This window comes from Dermacentor albipictus, chromosome 2, assembly GCF_038994185.2.
Source record: "Dermacentor albipictus isolate Rhodes 1998 colony chromosome 2, USDA_Dalb.pri_finalv2, whole genome shotgun sequence".
NCBI lineage: Eukaryota > Metazoa > Arthropoda > Arachnida > Ixodida > Ixodidae > Dermacentor > Dermacentor albipictus.
Genome location: NC_091822.1, coordinates 106818374 through 106841638, shown reverse-complemented (window position 1 = coordinate 106841638; position 23265 = coordinate 106818374). Strand labels below are relative to the sequence as shown.

Below are 23265 nucleotides of genomic sequence, written 5' to 3'. Positions count from 1 at the left end.
CTTGACTGCGCTTTGACGTGCAGACTGCTAATGGTGCCTTTCAAGCGTGCCCTCGACTACTGCTATGAATAGTTACCCGACTGAGTATTTTGGGCCTAACTAAGCTAATGATGTTTGATAATTGTTCTCCTATTCGCATTACTTGCCTGGGCCAGGTAACCAAAATAAACAATGCCACCACATGAATGTGTGTTTGCATGCAAGCTGCCAACAGTGGCTGTCATTTTCGCATTGAGTGCTGCCGTTTCACCAACAGTGGCGACGACTTGACTGCGCTTTGACGTGCAGACTGCTAATGGTGCCTTTCAAGCGTGCCCTCGACTACTGCTATGAATAGTTACCCGACTGAGTATTTTGGGCCTAACTAAGCTAATGATGTTTGATAATTGTTCTCCTATTCGCATTACTTGCCTGGGCCAGGTAACCAAAATAAACAATGCCACCACATGAACGTGTGTTTGCATGCAAGCTGCCAACAGTGGCTGTCATTTTCGCATTGAGTGCTGCCGTTTCACCTACAGTGGCGACGACTTGACTGCGCTTTGACGTGCAGACTGCTAATGGTGCCTTTCAAGCGTGCCCTCGACTACTGCTATGAATAGTTACCCGACTGAGTATTTTGGGCCTAACTAAGCTAATGATGTTTGATAATTGTTCTCCTATTCGCATTACTTGCCTGGGCCAGGTAACCAAAATAAACAATGCCACCACATGAATGTGTGTTTGCATGCAAGCTGCCAACAGTGGCTGTCATTTTCGCATTGAGTGCTGCCGTTTCACCTACAGTGGCGACGACTTGACTGCGCTTTGACGTGCAGACTGCTAATGGTGCCTTTCAAGCGTGCCCTCGACTACTGCTATGAATAGTTACCCGACTGAGTATTTTGGGCCTAACTAAGCTAATGATGTTTGATAATTGTTCTCCTATTCGCATTACTTGCCTGGGCCAGGTAACCAAAATAAACAATGCCACCACATGAACGTGTGTTTGCATGCAAGCTGCCAACAGTGGCTGTCATTTTCGCATTGAGTGCTGCCGTTTCACCAACAGTGGCGACGACTTGACTGCGCTTTGACGTGCAGACTGCTAATGGTGCCTTTCAAGCGTGCCCTCGACTACTGCTATGAATAGTTACCCGACTGAGTATTTTGGGCCTAACTAAGCTAATGATGTTTGATAATTGTTCTCTTAGTCACATTACTTGCCTGGGCCAGGTAACCAAAATAAACAATGCCACCACATGAATGTGTGTTTGCATGCAAACTGCTAAAGTGGCGGTCAATTTCGCGTTGACTACTGCTGTTTCACCTACAATGGCTACGACATAGCTGCAGTTTGAAGTGCAGATGCTGAAGGTGCCTTTCAAGCATACCCCGATGACTGTTATTTCATGGTGTACTTGATGTACACAAACGTGTACAGCTATTTTAAAAATTAAAATAGCATTACAACATGGGCTCATGTCATTTAGAACATACTCAAAAATTTTTAGAAGTGGAAACAAAGTTTCCACTTACCGTATGCTCATCGGATACAAAGGCTCAACTCTTTGTATCCCAGCTGCAACACATGTTGCCATTAGGAAGTGCTGCACCACAACTTCTGTGCGGTAGTTAGACCCCACTGAAACACGTGTTACATCAGTGCTTTGATACAGCCACACAGATTGCACAACCTGAGGAGCAGTTACCCGCCGTGATTGCTTAGTGGTTGTGGTGTTGGGCTGCTAAGCATGAGGCTACGGGATTGACTGCCAGCCACAGCGGCTGCATGCAGAGGAGGATGATTTACATATGTAACAGTTACTCATCCCTTGAAATGTGAATGACCCAAACCTTCGCGAGCATATCAGTCGCAACCATCCAGCAGCACATAGTAGAAGTACAAGCACAAGTAGAATAGTACCAACGTCTCAGCTGGTTTGTTGTGATTACCTTGCCTGCAAGTTTCTTGTTTATATTGGATAGGTTTCCTACTTCCTACACATAGCTTGTATACATATTTGACCTGCACCACAAAGAGCTGATGTGACAAAAAATGTGTACACTGTAGTGTTATGTTGCTTTTCATGGTGTCTCAGTTTACTTAATACAGTTTTGAATTTACAGATTGCTTCACATGTTTATAGCTAAACACCACTGAAAACTACTTGCATTGTGACTGCAAGGTCACAACACGAGGATTTGTGTGGTATCCTTCCTGTTCATCGGTGTGTCCTTGCACTATAAATGTAAAATGTCACACCTGCAAACCTGAGCATCCACCCTTACATTTCAAACACTTTTTTGAATGCTCGGCAGTTATGCTTACAAGCACATTGTGACAGCAAATCTACACCACCTTAATTTAAGTGCGATGTAAAGGATTGTTTGTGCATATCCAAGCTGTTCTAGCGTGCTTGCAGGGATACAGCATTGTCCAGTGGCACCGTATAGTTCAGGCGTAACAGTGAACTAGTAAACAAAGCGGTTTATAATACTGAGTTGACCCATATGTAGGAGCATTATTTTATCTAACCCACACGCAAAGTTGCTTTCAGTGTATTGAATAACCGCAGCTTTGATTTACCAAGTTATATTACTGCACGCACAGAGCGCTGAAACAAAGTCTGTACAATGGTGAGAAATGTGCCAAGGAATGAAAGATTACTTGTGATGTGTGGATTTGAATAGCAGATGTGAATGCATACCCAATTCACCGGTATGCATGTTTTCTTTTGGAACAATTTTACATTTGGCACAGAGGCTGAGCCACTGCGGCCTCTTGACTGCAAATTTCTGTGCTCTCACAGTGCCAAAGGGGGTATCATTCATTTGGCTACCCGAATAGTGAATACGTAAAGGAGCACAACCATCTTTCAGTTTTATGCAGAACACCTTGAGCATTACTCACAAAACGGAACCTAAGGAACTATTTGCTGGTTTGCTATGCAAATAAAAAAAATGGCAGTAACTGTTTCCCCACTTTTTGTGTGGCCCTGTGTTCCACCATGTGTGCCTTCTTTTCATTGTCATGTGCATGTTAAAACACCAACTAATTAAGAAAGCCGAACACGAAACTACTAACTACATCAACCTTTTCACACCACAAGATGTCACTGAACTCACTGCTAAGCTACACTTGATAATATCGGCTTGCTTTCAAATAAATGCAGGCACTGGCCAGCTGCTTATGTTATGCTATGCATTTTTCATTTTCCTAAAATATGTCTGTGCATGAGCTAGCAAGGTTGTTACTGCATAAATACATAAACAACATGCAGCCCATGCCCAACTAACTCACATAACCTGAGTAGAGCTTATTTTTTATATGTAGAGCAATCAAAATAGAACACGCATGTATGATGCCAACAGTATCAAACAGTCTCAAGTCGAACATCCTTGTTTGGTGTCATGGGTGAGAGAGGAAGCATGCCTGTCAAGGTACTGCTTAATTTTGTGCGCTTTGGTAATGTTTGTGCATTTTTGAAATGTTAAATTAGGTATGTTAAGTAGTAAGGTGGCAACATATTGGGTAGCCAGGCTGGCAAGAAGGAATGCAATTGTTTGATTTCACTCAAAATAATTTTCTTATCAGCAATGTAAATTATATGCTTTCAAATAAGTACTCCCCTTGGAAACATATCTCATGAGTATGCATATATCTGCATAAGGTCACCGCAATACATACACATTGCTTTAAGCCAGTCATAATGAATCGTACACTCACTGCTTAACCTTCAATTCCTTGCTGCATGAAGTTAACCACTCATGCACAACATTTTCTGCACACGGTGAGAACTTCAGTCATCGCTGAGCATATCATTTAAGGAAAAGGCATTCCATGCATCCAACTGCTTTAAGCACCCTGTTAAAATTGGCAGAGTGAAAAAAAAAGCACGAGCAAGCGTATCAGCAAGCTGTACTCGGGGCCTCACACGCGTGCTCAGTGGTAGAAATGTGCGTCTTGGCGACCTACGCAAATGCATTCCGCGACAGATGTGCGTGTGTTCTGTATTCTTGCAAGCTGTCACTAACACTATAGAAACCGCGCCACCGCGCTTCCGGCGACAATATCAGGTTCGCGCGTCGCAGAACGCATCACGTTGGATAATTAGAGAGGTTTTGTTCAACCAGCCAAGGCAGCGTGCACTGAAAGTAATCATCCGAGAATACGTCGCGTGCTGCGACGTGATGCGATTGCAATACATCTGTAAAAGGTGGCGCAGATAAGACGACTGTGCAATGTTTCGAAGAAGGATGACGGTGCCAATGCAACACATACGGCTGAAGAACAGAATGTGGCAGCCTAGAGTCGCATTTTCGCCGGAACGCGGAAAATTGAAATCACATCTGCAAAAATATGCCAGTGTCGTCTGCTGTCAAAGGTCGTTGCCAACCTTGAACACCTTTGCTCCGCCGAACGGTTGCCAGCTGTCAACAGGCCGCGTCGCCCAATAGGAGTGCGCGTGCGTTCCGCTCGTGCGGATTGAGCGTGCATCGAATTTTGCGACACCTTCCGCCTTTCGGGCTTCCGCTCGCGACCGGACGAGGGCGGAACGGACGGGCGGAGCGACCATGTACGGGCCCTAAAGCTTGGAGCATGCCCACCATCCTCGGTGGAGCGCAAGGCACTGAGGCGAGGGGAGAGAAGGAGAGGGGTGGGGCATTCTCCTCCGGCGGCTGCTGCGTATGGCACGACGGCGCGCGGTCACGAGGGCCTTGTCTTAAAAGCGATCTGTGATGAGGGCAGAGTGCATGGATTGCTGATAGCTTCGTGTAAGCTGTGTTTTCACCGCTTAGTTCACGTTGAAGCGAGAGGCAGCACAAAAGTCAGTTCGCTCAGTGTTGCTGCCACGCTTCCTCACTCCAGCGTTTTGACTGAGAGTTTCCGAGGTCATCAAATGAGATGTGTTCATGTTTTTTTGTGTAGGCGTGGGACCATACTTGTTATTAGTTAGTAAGCGAATGTTTACAAGGTATACGACCGATATTTACTCCCTCAAGAACACTGAAACTTTGAGAGAGTACACACAAATGTCTTCTCAGAAAGAAGCCGCTTAAAAGAACATGCATCCAACACAAGTGTAGCCCTTGTTCTAGTTATTTCATGCAGGTATATATCTGCAGAAATTAGAAAATTTATCCCCACCTCATATAAAGCAATCGTATGTTCCTGAACCACGTGAAATTCAGCACCCATTCGCTGTGTTCTATGCAAACCTGCTAAACGACTCGTAAATAGTAAACGCCGCTTCTACCTTCTCATGAATGCTTGAAACGTCTATTACCCATGGAAAACTAGATCAGTTAAGCACATCTACCGTTACCCTAGCCGCACTCGTCAAAATCTTCCACTGGAACTTATCCTCGACTACAGAAGTTGCTGCGCTTAAGTAAAGCCCATCGTCAAATCCTTCGTCGATGAACGAGTTGCTTACCAAATAACTTATCACTGCACTAGCATCGAGCATACACTGAAAGTTATTTCACCCCAAGAATTCCCGAGGAATGCTATTCAGCTTCAGTGAACACTGAAGTCAAAGGGAAGCGCTGACCTTTACACGGTGGTGGACACTGATAATACTTTGCTATTTGCGTCAACAGCTATTCTCTACTGTGGTCAACAGGCCGATTCGATTACCATTTCTCGTGAAAAGAGTTGCCGCGATTCGGTCCATGTTCGGCCCATGCGCTACAGAGCAAAGGTCTCGAACCCAGCAGCCACCGCTGGCTAGCTGATGGGTTCCTTCCCAAGTATCTGCTAGGCTGCGGGCTACACGAGCGTTCATAATATACAAACATACTCCAATGTGTAAACGGATGCCCTTAGTAGTTTGCTACCGTGACATGCATGTATTGCCGGCGATGACGCGAGATAAGAACAACGAGTTTGGTGTCTCCTGTTACCAGCTCTTCTCAAAGAAAGAAGTTCTGATATCCTTCTATCAATGAATTTAACTGTAAATGCACGTTCGACTCCACGCACGTTTGTGGGCACGTTTGTTATAGGTGAAAAATTATATCACGTGTCGATCCAGACCTCGGCGACGACCTGCAGGGCGCTTCCTCCAAGTCGCACCAGGATCAGTTCCCAGGGCAGGCGGCGGAGTATGAGCTGCCATGTCACCACGTGCTCGGCCAGGACAAGGTTGCCCAGCTTCTGCGGGAGGCCCACGGCCACCACGGCGCACAGCGAAGTCACCGTGGTGGAGTCAACCCTGCGGGTGCGTGACCGAGAACGAAAATTTTGAGTTTCACTGGATGCTCTAGGAAAGGATCAGTCATTCGAAAGCATCACTTTTTAAAAAGTAAAGAACTGGGTGATTACCCAGTTCCTTTCAGTAAAGTTGTAATTCGTGGCTCAGGGGATATTGTATGGATTGGAAGTTTGCAGATTATTGTGTCGCATTGGCGATCCTGATATGATATTTTCAGCCAGGCATAACATGTAAAATATGGTGTGCGGCCGCGATACGGAGGCAGGTTGGGCTAAATTAAGATGTTATTTTTCCAGTCGGAATGTTTGTTTTCGCAATATAAAGAAAGCTTAAATCTCGCACGAGCGCCTGCTCAAGTCAACCAGCGGCAATTCAGTGACCAATTTTATATGCTGCATACGTGGCATTATAATGTAAAAGCAAGCCACACAAACGTTAAAAATAAATCGGAGAATATTGTGGCGAACGATGCTGCGGCATAAATCGTAATTACGGTTCAGTGTGGTGGAAAGCCTACCGCTACCACTGTAGGCATTCTATGCTGTGGTATAAAACCTGCCTGCCGAATAACTAAACGCAGATGCATTATGGTGATTGAATATACATTTGTACCCAATAATTTTCTTTATTTGAGCATCAACGCTTCTTTTATTCGCATTTGTAATCTTCTCCTGAAACATGACACCCTTTGACAGCAGGACGCACATTGAAGGGTGCATGCGGGCGCACGCTGGAATACTGTAAAAGCTCGACGACCGACAGAATGAAAGCGTCGAGCAGGCCCAATAACTATTCTACAGGGGAGAAAAATGTTTTGTACACTGCAACAGAATGTAATATGCCACTGTGTTTATTTAATGTTTTTCCTTTCTAACGCATAATAGGAAGTGGTTCCTAAACTGCAGCAAATGTCGGCTTCCTTATAGAGAACGCCAGACACGTATCGCTTTTCCTCGCTCGCTAACACGCTATAATGACGCTGCTACATTCACATGAAAGCGGGCGACAGCCGCTCCAGTAAGGTCTCGTAGAGAGATGAATGGGCAATCACGGTATGAGACCACAATGGCGGCCGGCCAAATGATCAGAGAGAAAATATACAAATACAACCGAACAGCAACATCTTTAAACTATAGAATATTAGAATTTTGATGTACTGTTATGTGACACTTTGTCGGAACTGTAGCTTGATTATTCTTTCTATTTGTCCTCTGTAGATGGACGCCATAATCAAACGTACTTCAGCTTCAGCCAAACGCGAGCGCACTCAAATCTCCTCTGCGTTGTGTAGCTCTCAAGAACCATGCCTGGAAGTGTATCGCCAATGCGGTCTTTTTGTAACGGTCATGTAGCGCTTTGTTTAATCGCTTTAATCACGTTTAAACGCTCTCCGATTTCGTGGTGTGCGCTTACCAAGCGTGTTGTGTGTTTGAGTCGCTCGTGACGCGTGGTGCAGTTACCAAAAAGACTCCTAAAGGTGCGCGAGCCGCTGAAAAGAAGCACTGCCACCGCGGAGCAGCGACATATTGGCGCGCTGCGTGGCACTGGCCGCTGCAAGGAGCCGCATTGCCGATGGAATATGGTATAAGTTCTTCGCTTACGCGAGAATGATGAGTATCGCTTATGTTGTGACTGCTGTAACGAATACCGAAGACAGCAATAAATGTGACCCAGGTAAGCAATGCTTCTTGTTCAATTATTTATTTGCTGGTGTGTGTATGTGTCATATATTTCACCGTCAATGCATGCTCATACTTGCGCTACTGAGGTTTATTGAAGCGCACTACTCGCTCGCTTCATAAACACGTTTTCTGTTATCTCTATGAGTCACCGTGTTGCTAATTCTTAATGCTCGAGTACATGTTGCACTTTTGTGCGTAGGCACAGTATTGGACCTCTTTCACGGAACTGGTGTTTTGAGCTGAGATGGTCGTATGTTTACAAATTAATTGTAAACTATCCTTAATTAAAGAATAATAATTGCAGTAGTTCATTTCGTAATCACTTGATATAGCGTTCTTACTGTGAAACTGTCACATTCTTCCGGTGTTGTTTTTTGTACTGAAGAAGCGTAGGAAGTGATTTGGAAATTAATTTGTATGATTAGTTTGAATTGATTAATATTCTTTTAAACTTTAACCTTGAATTTTTATTGTTACCGAAATGGTCTTGATAGAACATAATTAAATTTTGCGTGTTTAATTATATGTTCTGTGGTTATATTTAATATGCTTGTGGTTAATTTATGCCTCTTTCATTACATGTTCATAGCTGTTTGCAGTGTGACTTAAACAAGTAAAAATAAGAGTTTAAGATTACTATTCTGTTCTTGTAGGCTCCACTGGAGACCGGGGAATTGCCAACTGACATACTGGCCGCTAACAGACATGATTGTGCTCTCAACAGGGCTGAGGTCGTCTTCCTTATTATAGTATAAAACTTATATGTATTTCTATTGACATATTGTACACGAACCTTCAACATTTATGTCTATTTGCATCATTACTGATGCTGCTGTAGCAATAAATGTGTTCTGCCACGCAGCGCTGTGCTCGAAGGTTTTTTTCATTATTGCTTCATGGCCGCGAAGAAAAAAAAGACAGCAACCTTGAGCTCCCAAACTGTCCGCGTGCAAACGAACATAGTTTCTATTGATGCCATAGGTGTCCTGCTAGTGTCACATGACCTTCTGTGATCCTGATACATTATCGCAGTAAAACACAGCGACAAGCTTCTATCATGCTTAGACGATAGCCTGTTTAACAAGATCAGCTTGCTTTAAAATAGACTATGAAAGTGAATACTTTTGGTGCCAGCAATAGAAATGTATATAACTATGTGATAAAACTCAGTAGCCTTGATTTTCTGTTTGCAATATGAGCATTTACTTTAAATACCTACAAATGTTAACTAGTGAGCTGTACTTTATTTAAGGTGATACTTGATATTTGTGGTGGTGTGTGTGTTGTATCATACAAGTGCCACAATTGAAGTGTGATGATCTTACTATTTTACATTGCTACACATTAGTCAGCATGTTTGAAATATTCGTCTGGTATATTTGCTAAGGTTTTAGTATTAGCTCACATGTATGCAAACATGATGTACTACTTGTATGAACATGTATAGACGTGTAATTTCAGCATCCGTTCTTAATTTTATTCTTGCTCAATTACAACATGAAAAGATGTTTTTTTGTCTCCCTCCCGATTTCGCTATAATATTGACTTGGAAGCGCTGTACATGGCTCTGTGGTAGTGTTTCTTTTTCAGATGTTACCCATAATCAAGCATTTATAATATTGCATTTTTGCATTTGCTATATTGCATTTGGAGTGTCTTTGAAACCATATTCTTAATGTTCACCAGGGTGTGCAACAATACTTGTGTGTAGTCTTCAAAGGTGATATAATAACAATTGTCTGATTCCTGTTGTTGTGCCTGTACCATCATGGTACAGTTCAAATTTTCCTGGTTTTCTTGTTTGCTAACCGCAGTGCAAACTTATACAGACAGTTAACAGCATTTCACTGATGTCAGGTATAGCTCATAGTGTATTACGATACAAATGTTACGACTTTTCAGAGATATTTATTGCTCACATGCACAGAGAAAATGCTTCCTCCAGTGCTTACAAGGGCATGTATAGAGCTTTAATTTCAAAAGTTGTTTTTAATGTTATCTTTGTGAAGACGTAGGCTGGACTAGCTTTTGGTCTTGATGCCAATTTACATTCATATTGGCTTAGAAGCATGCATGGCCCCGTCTTCTTTTTTAGGTGTCCCCATAGCCGAGACTCTGTATATTTTTTGCCTTTGCTACATTGCATTGGGAGCGTCTTTATTATCCTGCTCTAAAGCTACACAGGATGTGTAAAGCTTTTTTTTTGGTAGTGTCCAAGGTGGATCTGAACAAAAGTGTTCAATTCATGCTTTAGTGCCTGCAATCTCATGCATACTTAACCTTTGCCTTGTTTTCTTGCTTCCTGACTGCAGTACAAACTTTTACATAGACAGTTAACACGGATTTAATAATGACATGCATGGCTAAAACACCGTGATATGATACAAGTGATTTCCTGCGATATTATGCAAGTGATACTATTCTTTTGTACTTTCATATCTAAAGTGCCAGCAAGGCCTGCTGTATTTGTGGTGTATCCTATGTTGTATATTCAAATAAAAATATTGCATTATAAACAGCGCCATACTATAGTTGTGCACCTCAGTTTATAGTCGAAATATTTGTACAAGCTAAATGTGAGTTCTCCTTAGGCCTTCATATTGTGTTTTGAACTGTATTGTTGGGAACATTACCGTTACATATTTGGTCAAATGTTGAGCAATAGACCATCTCACGGGGAGTTTCATTTCGCCCTTTGCCGGTTGATATACAATGATTTAAGTGATTTAAATGGAAGTAACCTTTTGTTACCCCATTAAACTGAGCGTTTTTTTTTTTGCAAAGAAGCTTATATGGGCCCCGTTCTTTATATGGTCCGCCGAGCCGCGTTCGGCTTAGCTACGGGGACGCACCACCATTTGGGTTTTGTACCAGAAAGGCCAAATCCGTGCATGGTATACTTAAAGCCCCTCCATACACGTTTCTGCCGACCAGGTTAAGTACCGCCAACCTGGCCTCCTCCTCCCCGCTTCTCTCCCACTCACCCCCTTAGCTTCCGGCGGCAAGAGAAACTTACGTAGCTGCAGCTTCCTGTTACGAGGGGAAGTGACGCTTTGTTTTTTAGCGTTGTTTACTTTCGCGTCGCTGGAAAGGCTTTAATTCCACGAGCTGCGGTTGAAACTGTGAATGCGATTCCATCTAAGAACCACCGCCTACTGTAACCAGCGATCTGCTCGTGTTCGCTGCTTCGCGTCAGCCTGCAACGGGATGCGGCACGAGCGACGAGGTACACTGGAATGCAGAGCCTAGGCACTTGGAGACCACTGCCGTTTTTCGTTCATTTGGAAAACAGCGACCGTGAACTACTGCTTCAGCGGAATACGCAGCTTGTCCCCTTTGCATTTTTCTTATGGTGACTGCCACAGCTCTGCTAAGCACGCGCGGGCGTCTCACCATCGTCCAACGGCAGTCTACGCGAAAATTCCCGCAGCGCAACTCCAGGAATCGGAAACGCCGGAACCGGAAATTTTTAAACCGGAAATGCCGGAACCGGAAATACCGGAACGGGATTTGGTTTGTGGGGAGAAGGCGGCGCACAACAAAGGTTGTCGCTACTTAAGAAAGCGGCGGTGGCGCGTGGATGTAGGGGCTTTAGGTATACCCAGTCAGCTGTCGCCAAACAATGCAGTACCCATTATGCCATGGACTGCCCAAGTTGGCGGGGCACAGACAGACAGACAGACAGACAGACAGACAGACAGACAGACAGACAGACAGGCAGGCAGGCAGGCAGGCAGGCAGGCAGGCAAACAGACAGACAGACAGACAGACAGACAGACAGACAGACAGACAGACAGACAGACAGACAGACAGACAGACAGACAGACAGACAGACAGACAGACAGACAGACAGACAGACAGACAGACAGACAGGCAGGCAGGCAGGCAGGCAGGCAAACAGACAGACAGACAGACAGACAGACAGACAGACAGACAGACAGACAGACAGACAGACAGACAGACAGACAGACAGACAGACAGACAGACAGACAGACAGACAGACAGACAGACAGACAGACAGACAGACAGGCAGGCAGGCAGGCAGGCAGGCAAACAGACAGACAGACAGACAGACAGACAGACAGACAGACAGACAGACAGACAGACAGGCAGGCAGGCAGGCAGACAGACAGACAGACAGACAGACAGATAGACGAATAGACAGACAGACAGACGACTAGACAGACAGACAGACAGACAGACAGACAGACAGACAGACAGACAGACAGACAGACAGACAGACAGACAGACAGACAGACAGACAGACAGACAGACAGACAGACAGACAGACAGACAGACAGACAGACAGACAGACAGACAGACAGACAGACAGACAGACAGACAGACAGACAGACAGACAGACAGACAGACAGACAGACAGACAGACAGACAGACAGACAGACAGACAGACAGACAGACAGACAGACAGACAGACAGACAGACAGACAGACAGACAGACAGACAGACAGACAGACAGACAGACAGACAGACAGACAGACAGACAGACAGACAGACAGACAGACAGACGAATAGACAGACAGACAAACAGACAGACAGACGAACAGACAGACAGACAGACAGACAGACAGACAGACAGACAGACAGACAGACAGACGAATAGACAGACAGACAAACAGACAGACAGACGAATAGACAGACAGACAAACAGACAGACGGACGGACGGACGGACGGACGGACGGACGGACGGACGGACGGACAGACAGACAGACAGACAGACAGACAGACAGACAGACAGACAGACAGACAGACAGACAATCCTGGAACGTGTCCTAAGAATGCTAATCGATATAAATATAACTGCAGTGTTGCGCGATATTCGAGCATACTGGCAGTGATAACTGACGAAGCGCCCCTCGTAGCGGCCTTCACGACAATGAATGCTTCTTCTGACGACGCACAGCATGCTTCTTACGACAATGTCAATCATTGTTTTCCTGGTGACGACGGCGACCTGCTGCAGGCTATGCATTTTTGATCTCGGAAGAAGTACGTTCTCTCTCTGCTGCGGCACGTCAAACTTATCGCTGCGCTTATGGAGCGGCGCGCGCCTTTCATGGAGGGGCGGCAACAGGTGAGTCGCACAATTTTGGCTGAACCCATTCCAGCGGGTGTTAGTAAATTTAGCAGATGCAGTGCGCTGCTATTTTGTGAAACATTGTTTTACCACTGCTCAAATGGGCAACAAAGGCGCTTTACGTGCATATAAATTTTCACTCATAACTTTTCATTGTCGTTGTGTTTCTGGCGCATAAGAGCAGGCCTAATTTTCCCATGTTTGTTTCTGTTCCAACGCATGTATTTTAAAGGAAATTCCACTTTCCTTGTTGGTAAGCTATGATGGTCGGATGACACTACTTAATTGACTTATTAGCTCTGGGCAGTTCTTTAAATGACGCAGCCAGCTTCGTTAAATGACGTTCACTGCGCGTACAAACAACGTTACAGTACAATGTTAACTAAATCTCGTCATCTAAGCAGTTTATAGATACTGAGATAAGATCATTCACAGATGGCCTTGTCGACTTACCCGATGTGCTTGTCCGAGTCTACAATAAGTGAGATGCCGATTGCGACGAGCAACAGGATGACCATTACTTCCCTCATCCTGCGAAAGCGGTACGTGTGGTAAGTTACTGCTTACATCAGGAACTGTGCAGTAATCGCCAATAGGCTTGCAAGTGAAGTTACTTAGAGCAATTGCTATCGTAATGAATATTCTTAGTGTATACGCCGATATTGTGAAGGCGAAGCCAGGCGATGCAAGGCGAATTTCCAGTTTATAGCGCCGCTTTCGAGACGTGCATCGCTCGAAACGTATTAGCGGTGACTTTTTTTCGCACCTTTCTCGAAGTTGTATTCAAGATGAAATAAGCGTTCATTCATTCATTCATTCATTCATTCATTCATTCATTCATTCATTCATTCATTCATTCATTCATTCATTCATTCATTCATTCATTCATTCATTCATTCTTTAGCGGAAAGTGGTCCTTCGACAAAGGAATGAAGCTGTGTGGAAAAGAAAAGAAGCTGTGACCACTGTATTATTTTTGCGCCACTTCTCAATATTATCACAAGAAGGGCGCTACAATGTCAAAATTCCTTTTAAGTGCGCTAGCCCGTAGCTTACGTTCTATTCCTCAATCATAAATTTTCCGATCGCGCTATTAGTGTTAATTTTCGCAGGAAAACATGATAGTCATATCCTAATACTGGCTACTGAAAGCCGAACAGAGTCAAGCGTACAGCGACCATATCAAATATTGTTCCAACACGGACCAAGTCGACATGTTAGTGAACTTCGCGAAAACATCGAAGTAAAAAAAAATGATGCACGCGACTTTGTTGTCTAAGTAAGGTTGTGGCCGAGCAGGCTGCCTGGAAAATAGACGAAAGGAGAAGACATAGACGAAACTGCGCACAAAGAAACCGTAGTCATGCTTTGTTTAGCACAAAGTCCGCCACTTTGCGGCTTTCCAGGAGTTCGCACGCGCAAAGTGCTGAAGTATATTGTGAACATTTGCTTTTCTTAGCTTTCTTTGTTGATGTGATGAGACGTACTTGGCCAATTGAGATTGCCTTCTTAGACGACAATGTATACTAGCTTCAATGCTGGTCCTAACTGGAATAAACCTCCTTTTGATGCTGAAAGCGACAAATTGCCCATTGAGTGAAAAAGCCGGCGACGTCTGTAGCAGCGAAATGGTACCAAATTTCCCATTGGCTGCGTCGTCACGTGGTGCCCAGAGGGCCTCGGCGCTCCTAACGCTGGCTCGCGCTTGTTGGCTCGGGCCTCGACGGGGCAGAGCTGGCTAAAAGGCATCACATGCGGCCGCCTTACTGCGCCAGTTGTCGAGTGAGGGTAGAGGGCATCGCCGCGACGCCACGTCGCCCTCGCTTTCGGAGGCATGTGTTAAGCGTCCGTTCCTTGTACGCGCAAGAACTAGCCTGCGTTGCCTTAGTAACTTGCGATTCGCTGATGATATTGCCTTGCTTAGTAACTCAGGGGACCAATTGCAATGCATGCTCACTGACCTGGAGAGGCAAAGCAGAAGAGTGACTCTAAAAATTAATCTGCAGAAAACTAAAGTAATGGTTAACAGTCTCGGAAGAGAACAGCAATTTACAATAGGTAGCGAGGCACTGGAAGTGGTAAGAAAATACATCTACTTAGGGCAGGTAGTGATGGCGGATCCGAATCATGAGGCGGAAATAATCGAACTGCGTCTCGGTAAGGTCAAATCGAAACGCGCTTAGCGCCTCAAGGCGCTCGCGTGCAGGAGTTCCTAATTCGGAGGACCGCTCGGGGACGTTCAATTGAACAATAATGATTTCGCATTCCCAACTGATAAGAGTTGCTTAGGTGTCCTCGGATTTTTAATCTCAACTGTCGGGTTTTGATGATCGGAGTCAAAGGTTACTGAAATACGTGTGAAAACGTTTAGACTCAGCTCGCGATATGATTCGTATGTAGTAACAGTGGGAAATTATCCGCTGCCGGCTATTGGCGGCTTAGATGACTTATTGGCGTCCCTATGGAAACGGGGCGCTAAAACATAGTGACTTATCCTGCTTGATATAACCAGGTACGCGATAAATGTTTTCATTTCTTTGAATCTCCTTAATCTGTTTTCACTTCCTCAAAGTTATCTGTGTCTATCTTGTACCGCTACTTGTGCCTGTAACGAATCCGATCGTATCAATATCTTCCTTGCTGTTTCTCTTGTTTCTCTCTTGTTTATCTCGACTGCTGATAGGTTGATTCTTCCGTCTACTTTAAGTCCAAGCGCTTCTAGAAGTGTACTTATACCCGTCACACGAGTGTTTGGAAGGCCTCCTACCCGATTGTCCGTTGACTCAAAGGTCAAGTTCCAGTTGCTACGCAGGCGCTTTCAAAGGCTGCCAAGTCAATAGCCCGTCGAGTCAACGGAGCACCGTACAACTTTATCGAAACCTCCGTGGCCTTTGAGCAATGGAAGCGGAAATAGCGGAAACGTGCCCTCTCGTTAACAGCCTGCTCGTACTCACGATTAGAAAGAAAACAAATCAAACCGTATTGCTCTAAAAAATAGCATATATGAGTGTTAATGATTATTTAACGAAGTACTTTTGCCATTTGAATGACTTGTGCTACTAAGTGGATTTAATATTCTTTAACATTTTGTGACACAAAAACGAACATATATATGCGCAGCGCTACACAATGTTTGCGAGAAACGCTTCAACAACTCAGCGGCTGTTTAATAGCACCATGCAGCAGCGCCACAACTCATTTCAATGAATAGAGTTGTGGCGTTTCGAAAACAGTCGACTGGATGGCCTTCCAAGTGTGTCCGTGTGGCACGTGTATTACCTACGGGTCACGGTGGGTGAATCACTGGGCTTCGTGATCGAGCGGAATCGGCGCAATCTTTGCGATACCAAAAACATCAAGTGGCGTAAAGATCAGTTATGATGTACAAAAAATGTATTTCAAGTAGGAATTATCGCATGTTACACTTGATTTAAGACACTGCTTCCGAGTTACGTGACCAGCCTTATATGTACACGCGGTGTTTTTGTTATATGGTTTTGATCCAGTTATGAAGAAATCATTTTGTCTCCTTTGAGAGATTAGCGATTTGATTCTCGTTGGAAAAGGACAGCGCAAATAGAGTGAATGTGGACCAGCTGAGTCACGGCAGCCAGTAGACCAAGGCTTTGTTACACTAGTTTGCGGGCCGCTAATACTATTGGCGGCGAGGAGTTACGGAGTCGCCATCTATCGGAAGCGCCTCGCTGGCGTAGTATGAGGGATCACGTGACGCGTTCCTCATAGGTTTTGCTGTCAGCGCTCACTGAAAACACCATGCGCGAGCTCTCCCAGACATTTCTGGAAGTACTTTCGAAACGAGAGAAGTTTCTTACTGTCTAAATAATAATCTTGGGCAAACTGAAAGCACACAATCGTTTACAGACGCTATCTCTTTACCGAATACGTACAGTGAACGCCACTGCGCGTGGTCGCCGCGATGGAGTCTCCCCAACCCGCTTCTTGCGTGAAAGGTAGGTAAACGCTGGGAGCAAACTATGCGAAATATGTTCTTATAGTATTTGTATAACTAAATGGAGTGTAATAGAACGAAGCCTCAATGCAGCGATCGCGCAGATTCGCAGCGACCGACTGCGCGTCTACATGCTTGTCCTCGCACTGTGTCGCTTTCTCCGCGCGCGCGTTTTCGCACCGTGCCATGAGCTTTAGGCCACAGAATATGAGCATTTGACAGTATACAAGCTATCATTGTTGCGTGGGCGCTATCAGAGCTGTTCAAAAATAATTTCATTGTAGAGACTTCGACGCCTACGGGGACTGTGATGTGACGTCGCGACGATTCAATCTTTTTTTTTTCTAAATTCTTTGAGCTTTCAATACTATTTCTCGAGTTGCGTCGCACTGTATGTTTATCGTTGTTCTCAGCGTGCCATTTCCCACTGCTCCTTTTTTGTAATCCAGTGCATTAATTCATAACACAAACATGACCATATGCAATGCTTTTTTTAAATGTGCTTCTTACCGCTGCCTTTCCACTCCACTGAACTTGCCAGTATCTATAGCATCGACAAGTTCATAGACCAAACCGTCATGACATTAGTCGGGCAGCGGACTCGGGCGAGCGTCTATGTGCGCGTTTTCAGAACATCGCAGACCGGGCGCCGTAGCAGAAATCGTCCTCGCGTCTGTTGTAGCCGATGACTGTTTGCCGGTTTTATGTTTCGCGAGCCAAGCTTCACGCAGCTTCTTGTCCTGCGGCTACGTGTGAATAAGGCTGACACCGGGCTCTGTTGCGAAAGTCCGGCACTGCGGCACCGAGCAGTAGTTGACCATGTTGCGCGCCTTCAAAGGCAGCCACTACCTATTGTAGTGCTTTCAAGCGTTGTGAAGGAGACACTCGAAACGGGAAAATTTCGCTACTAAATGAGGACCGCAGCGTACGAGGGAATTTAAACTCGTTTTCAGCTCGCTTCGGCGCGCCCGAAGCAGCCGACGCAGCCGCTATGTTCACGTGATCCCTCCTAGCACGTCACGCCGATGGTGGCGCCAGCTTTTCCAGTGGTGGAGCTCGAGGCCAATACCTCCTTTAGTTTGACAATGTTAGGTATAGTGAAGGTAGCAACCATTGTTATACTTATAAATGCGCCGCGAACTATAGTCATGGTGAGTGAGAACATGCCCAGGTCAATCATGCGAGTATATGCTAAAGGAAGTGGCCAATCACAAAACACTGCTTACAAAAGAATAGGCTTTTGAATTCGGCTCATCATTCTTTATTCGCCGATATGCTGCTTGACGTCAACGTTTCTCTTTTGTTTTTGTTGTTGTACTTGTTGCTGGAACCGTCGACAATGCCTCATGGCTGCTTGTATATATGGGCATTGCCAAGCAATGGCAAACTCATCTGTCGACCACCGACATTGCTCACACCATCAGCATTCTAAAGTTAGTTCGCGGAGCAGGGCTCCCCATCACATGTCTGGCTACATAGTGTCAGGGACCCAATAACAATAGCCCTACAAATCACGGTGGCTGAAGCTTCAGCAACAACACTAGCGCTTTGCGAGTAAAGCCTAAGCAGTCCACAAGTGGCGCTTGTTTTGTACGAAGCTTTAGCTCAAGGCATCGTATCTAAATACATAGGAAATGTGAAATCGCTTTACTCCTTTCTACCACACCGAACTCGATGAGGTTTGCTGCATTTAATGAAAATGTTAAAATCAAGTGAGTCCAGGAAGCGTAATTTTTTGGTTGTAAAGTCTTTAATGAAAATTGTTGAAAGATGCAAAATTTAGAAAACAAAACCACTAAGTTTTCAACCATGCAACTCAGTAATGAAAATAGATATGATAATTCTGTAAACTGCTTTATTAATATATCTAAAGTGGACAAAATTGATGCCTCGTACAAACCTGTGAAACGTATTACTAAATTATCAACAGTATGTTCGTAAAACTCTTGAAAACATCGTAAGAAGTTTTCGTAAGCTATAACTACTTAACCAAATTTCTCTACTTTAGACGCTCTAATGGATGCAGCTTACAGAACTGAGATATCCACTTTTGATGCAGAGCTACGAATTTGTAAATTTCTTGCTTTGCTTTTTTTCAAACGTACCAATATTAAGCACTTTGGTAAGTATATACAGGCCTAAATCAAAATTTCGCTTCCCTAGTCACTATAAGTTAATATTTTCTCTTAAATGCAAAGAATTTCAATGCAATCTGTTCGGGTGCTAACACAAAAAAAAATGCATTTTTTCGCTGCACGGGTATTTGAATGCGCGGCTTCGGAGCTGCGCTTGAGTTAAAGCTTGCACGATAATTATTGGTGCCATAAACTTTACAACTAGACAGAATATTGAAAGTGCTCTCACGATAATCGGTCTTCGCATTGCCATTTGTCCTTGCCGATCTCGTGAATGGCGACACGTAATTCCGGTGTTGGGGCCACGTGTCTGCAACCGTGGACTCATTAAACACGTCATCACAGCACTGGCTTTGCAATTAGCCTTGGCCAAACGGAGAATATGACCATGTAAAAATTTGTGAAATAATAGTTAATAGATTTCAGGTTCCTTTAGATGTTGCTACTCTAAATGATCGCGCAAACTTAGGCTGCTCCAAAAATGCACGATGCACGAAATAGCTGATAGAAGCGAGAACATTCAACAAAATCGCATATGGCTCTAGGAATCTAACATAAACAAGAGCAAAATATTGCGGCTAATTTTTCCAGAATTTTTAATCAATTTCGTAAAAGGCACCTAAGTCCTACGATAAAGTTATAATTGGGTGTCCTGCAAACGAATAACGCCGTGGTGCGTTATATTTCTCCTACGATAAAGTTATAATTGGGTGTCCTGCAAACGAATAACGCCATGGTGCGTAATATTTATCTGATTACACTAGATGTATTTTCCCTTAAACATATCTCTTTTTTTCGATGTCCCTGGTACATCAGCGGCGCTAAACAAGTGGAAATAACTGGTACAACAAACCGCAATATTTAACTAGCTCAACTCTTTCTTCATAATCACAGGGCACATATTGTATTCGCTTAATTAAAGCCGGTTCAGTGCACGAGTCAGATTAGTAAGCACCCTGACATTAGCACGCAATTGAAATAATGGTCACAAGAATGTGTGCCGAACGCATCCACACATTCTTACCATTATATATATATATAATATATATATATAATATATATATATATATATTTTACATATATATTATAGTACTATATTACCATTCGTCTTGCATGCCATGATTAAACTGCGCATATAGCCAATGTGCTCCGCAGACAGACTTTAGGAATGTCGGTTCCGAAACTGTTGCCGATCTCAAGAAGCCAACAGATGAACATCCCTTAAGTGACACAGAACCTAAAGCAAAGAAAAAACGGGCACCCAAGTGTATGCTTCTCGCGTCACAGCGGTGTTCCATTCTAATTGCGAATCACCGATTGTCTGACGAAGTTATGTCTTACTAAAAACTTACACGTTTCTGAGGTAGAAGTGATACACAAAGATCAAGAAGAGCGTGATCGATACCAGCGACGCGGGAACCAGGCAGCACCCAAATACCGCCGCGTTCAAAGGGCTCGGCTTCTTTTGGCTGCACAGTAGGAGAAAACACGACAAAGTTGGTGTTGCTACCTTCAAGGATTACATCATACTTACGGTTGAGTTGTTAGCGGTTATAGTGCTATATGTAGGCATGTTTTCTACCTTAATAGACAGAACAGACCTCGAGCAATTATAACAGCGTGTTCAATTGGTCTGGGTATAACATCTTGTAAACATCAGCTTTAAACATGGCAATGCAGGACACTTTGAGCGTTCTGAATTGTGGTTCCTTTGCTGTGTACTGTGTCGCGCTCTTTACTTGTGCAAGTATGCCCGTTCATTCAATCAATAGTCAATCAGACTAAATTACTCATCTGCCTAGAGATACTCTGCGTTGCTCCCCCTGTGAAATTAGGTAGGCATAGCGGCTGAAAAGTATTTCTTTATCACAAGGGCAACGTTGGTATTGTGGGGCTATCGAAAGTGTCACTTTAATACTGAAGTACTAGAACAAAAAGAACTTAAGATGCCTAGTATCCATTCACGACATGCAGAAGTAAATTTCCTCAGATTCTGGATGGCCAATTTGAAGGAGCAAGACCGCATGCTTTCCAGAGGCCTCCACCTGGCACATTCAATGGTAGAACACTGCTGTCTAGAGCACAGTACATGATCTAAATGCACAAGCAACTGCCTATTTCCTTCATAAAAACATTTCCCGAAAAATCTCCCATTTGACGGCATCAAAACCGGAAATATTTTATGATCTCAATGTTTATGCAAGAGGTAATATTTCATTTGAACTTTTCCCATAGTATTTCTTTCTGCGCAGAGCCAATACTTCATATGCACTTTTCCCACAGTATTTCCTTCTGCGCAGAGCCAACACCCGAAACTGTATCTCTATGCTACATGGTGCTGATGGTAAGGATTGATAGGCCATTTACGAAAAACTCAACGGCCTTCAAAGTAAGAAATGGTGCCCATATACCTTCCTTGAACGTGCGTTTTTCACCATTGGAAACGAACCATGGCCGCTATAACGTAAAGCTTTTCCTAACTTTCCTGCTCCATTTTGCAATCAGCCCTCCACGATCGGTGAAAATTTTTTCGAGTCACCCCCACTTCACCTGTCTGTCACGCAACGTTAGGAAAACCGCTAAAGATCTGCATCTGATATGATGAGTACACACTGGTGATGTACAATTATACGAAACAAAGTAAATAGGATTCTTACAGATTCTACGCCTTTTTATCCATCAGCCTTCCACAATTTGACAAAACATTTCGAGCTGTGTCCACTTCAACTGGCTGTCACGCGACGTCATAAAACCGCGAGAACTCACCACATCAGTATGACGTTTACGCAGTAAAGATGCGTTGTTATGCCAAACAAAACATTTCTTTAATAGCCGGAGACCACCCGTTCCCAAAGAAATAGAAGATGGCTGGCCGCCGATCGCTCTGGCGCTGCTTCGTATAATAAAAAAAATTATGCGTGATAGTGTAACGTTTCGAAACATATTTAGCACGTACACAACGTAGCTCTTCCAAATTTTCAGTGTTGATCATTTGTTTTAGCAGAATTTTTATCCTTCCGTTGCACGCCACCACGATTTGCTACCAGACGTCAAAAACTAAGCAAGAAGCTGCGGTGCAATCGCATACGCTGGCACCACCCTCCTAATTCGGTTATCCACTTACACTGCGGAAGCCTGCCCCACCGAAACCCTCTCCTCTTATGCATGCCCTTCATGTCTAATCAGCCAAGTAGATAAGAATAACCTGTCAAATAAGGCAATTCTATTCGCTTTCAAAGCAAACAAAAGTGACCTCCTGTAAACGAGGAGAGCATTTGATTGGACTGTGCAAACAACGCTGCGGGTCACTGCCCGATGCTTGCGTCGGCAGTTAGGTAAATTTGAAGTCAGGACACTAGAATAAAAAAAAAACGTATTTGAATAGTTTTACGTTACACCGGCCCCACTTCACACTATAATATCTTGTAACACAGAGCAGAAGTGTTCAACGTGAGTATCGCGCACTTCAATTAACGTAGCCACGCTGGTACCTTGGAATGCTAAATATCGTCAAAAGCACCATGCGCAGGGCGCTGTTTTTCATACGCAAGATGGTAATAGGCGCCAGTATTCTGTTGTCAGGATACACTGCGGCAACGCATTGACACCGACCGTTTTGCAAACCCCTCCGCAAGAGAAACTGCTATGTATTCCGCGGATAGGTAAGGTTAACTCCCAATGTGGAAATGCAAAGAACTATATAAGGACATACCGGGACAAGCACCAGCCTAAAGTGCTGGCGTCTATCGAAGACTGTGCCCGGCTAGGTATCAACATTAACCGCTGCAACGGGGGTGTTCACCGAGCAGAAGGGTCACTAGTTATAGGTTGTAGCGCTAGGCTTAAAACAGGTCGGCGCTGTATCGTAACACGGAAGCAAGCACTTCTCGTCGTCTTCTTCTTTTGCACCTGCACACCAGCACCATGCCCACTGCCCAGTGCCTTCAGTACAATCACTCCCCACCGAAAGAGTAGCCATCCTGGCGACCTAAGGACAGGGGAACACAGGGGGGGTCATGGCACTGCTTGAGCCGGGAGAGGTGGACAATTTCCTGGCCCCGACGACGCTGGTCGGAAGGCGCTTCCGTTGGCTCGATGAGGTAGTTGACCGCGGATGTTTGTTTCAGTACCCGATAAGGACCGTGGTACTTGGAGAGCAGCTTGGAGGAAAGGCCTGGAGGA

General features: G+C 44.4%; 1 protein-coding gene across 6 annotated transcripts in view; it reads right to left on the bottom strand.

Moving 5' to 3' along the window:
- LOC135914902 (uncharacterized) overlaps positions 1–23265 on the bottom strand; it is a 53674-nt gene that overhangs the window by 9981 nt on the left and 20428 nt on the right. For 5 of the 6 annotated variants that reach the window (XM_070533835.1, XM_070533837.1, XM_070533840.1 and 2 more), the window contains 4 exons: positions 20436–20552; positions 19313–19393; positions 13432–13509; positions 6023–6200 (listed from right to left, as the gene is read on the bottom strand). In XM_070533835.1, the coding sequence (XP_070389936.1) occupies positions 6023–6200; positions 13432–13509; positions 19313–19393; positions 20436–20552 (454 nt within the window). The remainder of the gene's footprint in view (positions 1–6022; positions 6201–13431; positions 13510–19312; positions 19394–20435; positions 20553–23265) is intronic. The other variant, XM_070533836.1, reaches the window with a different exon arrangement.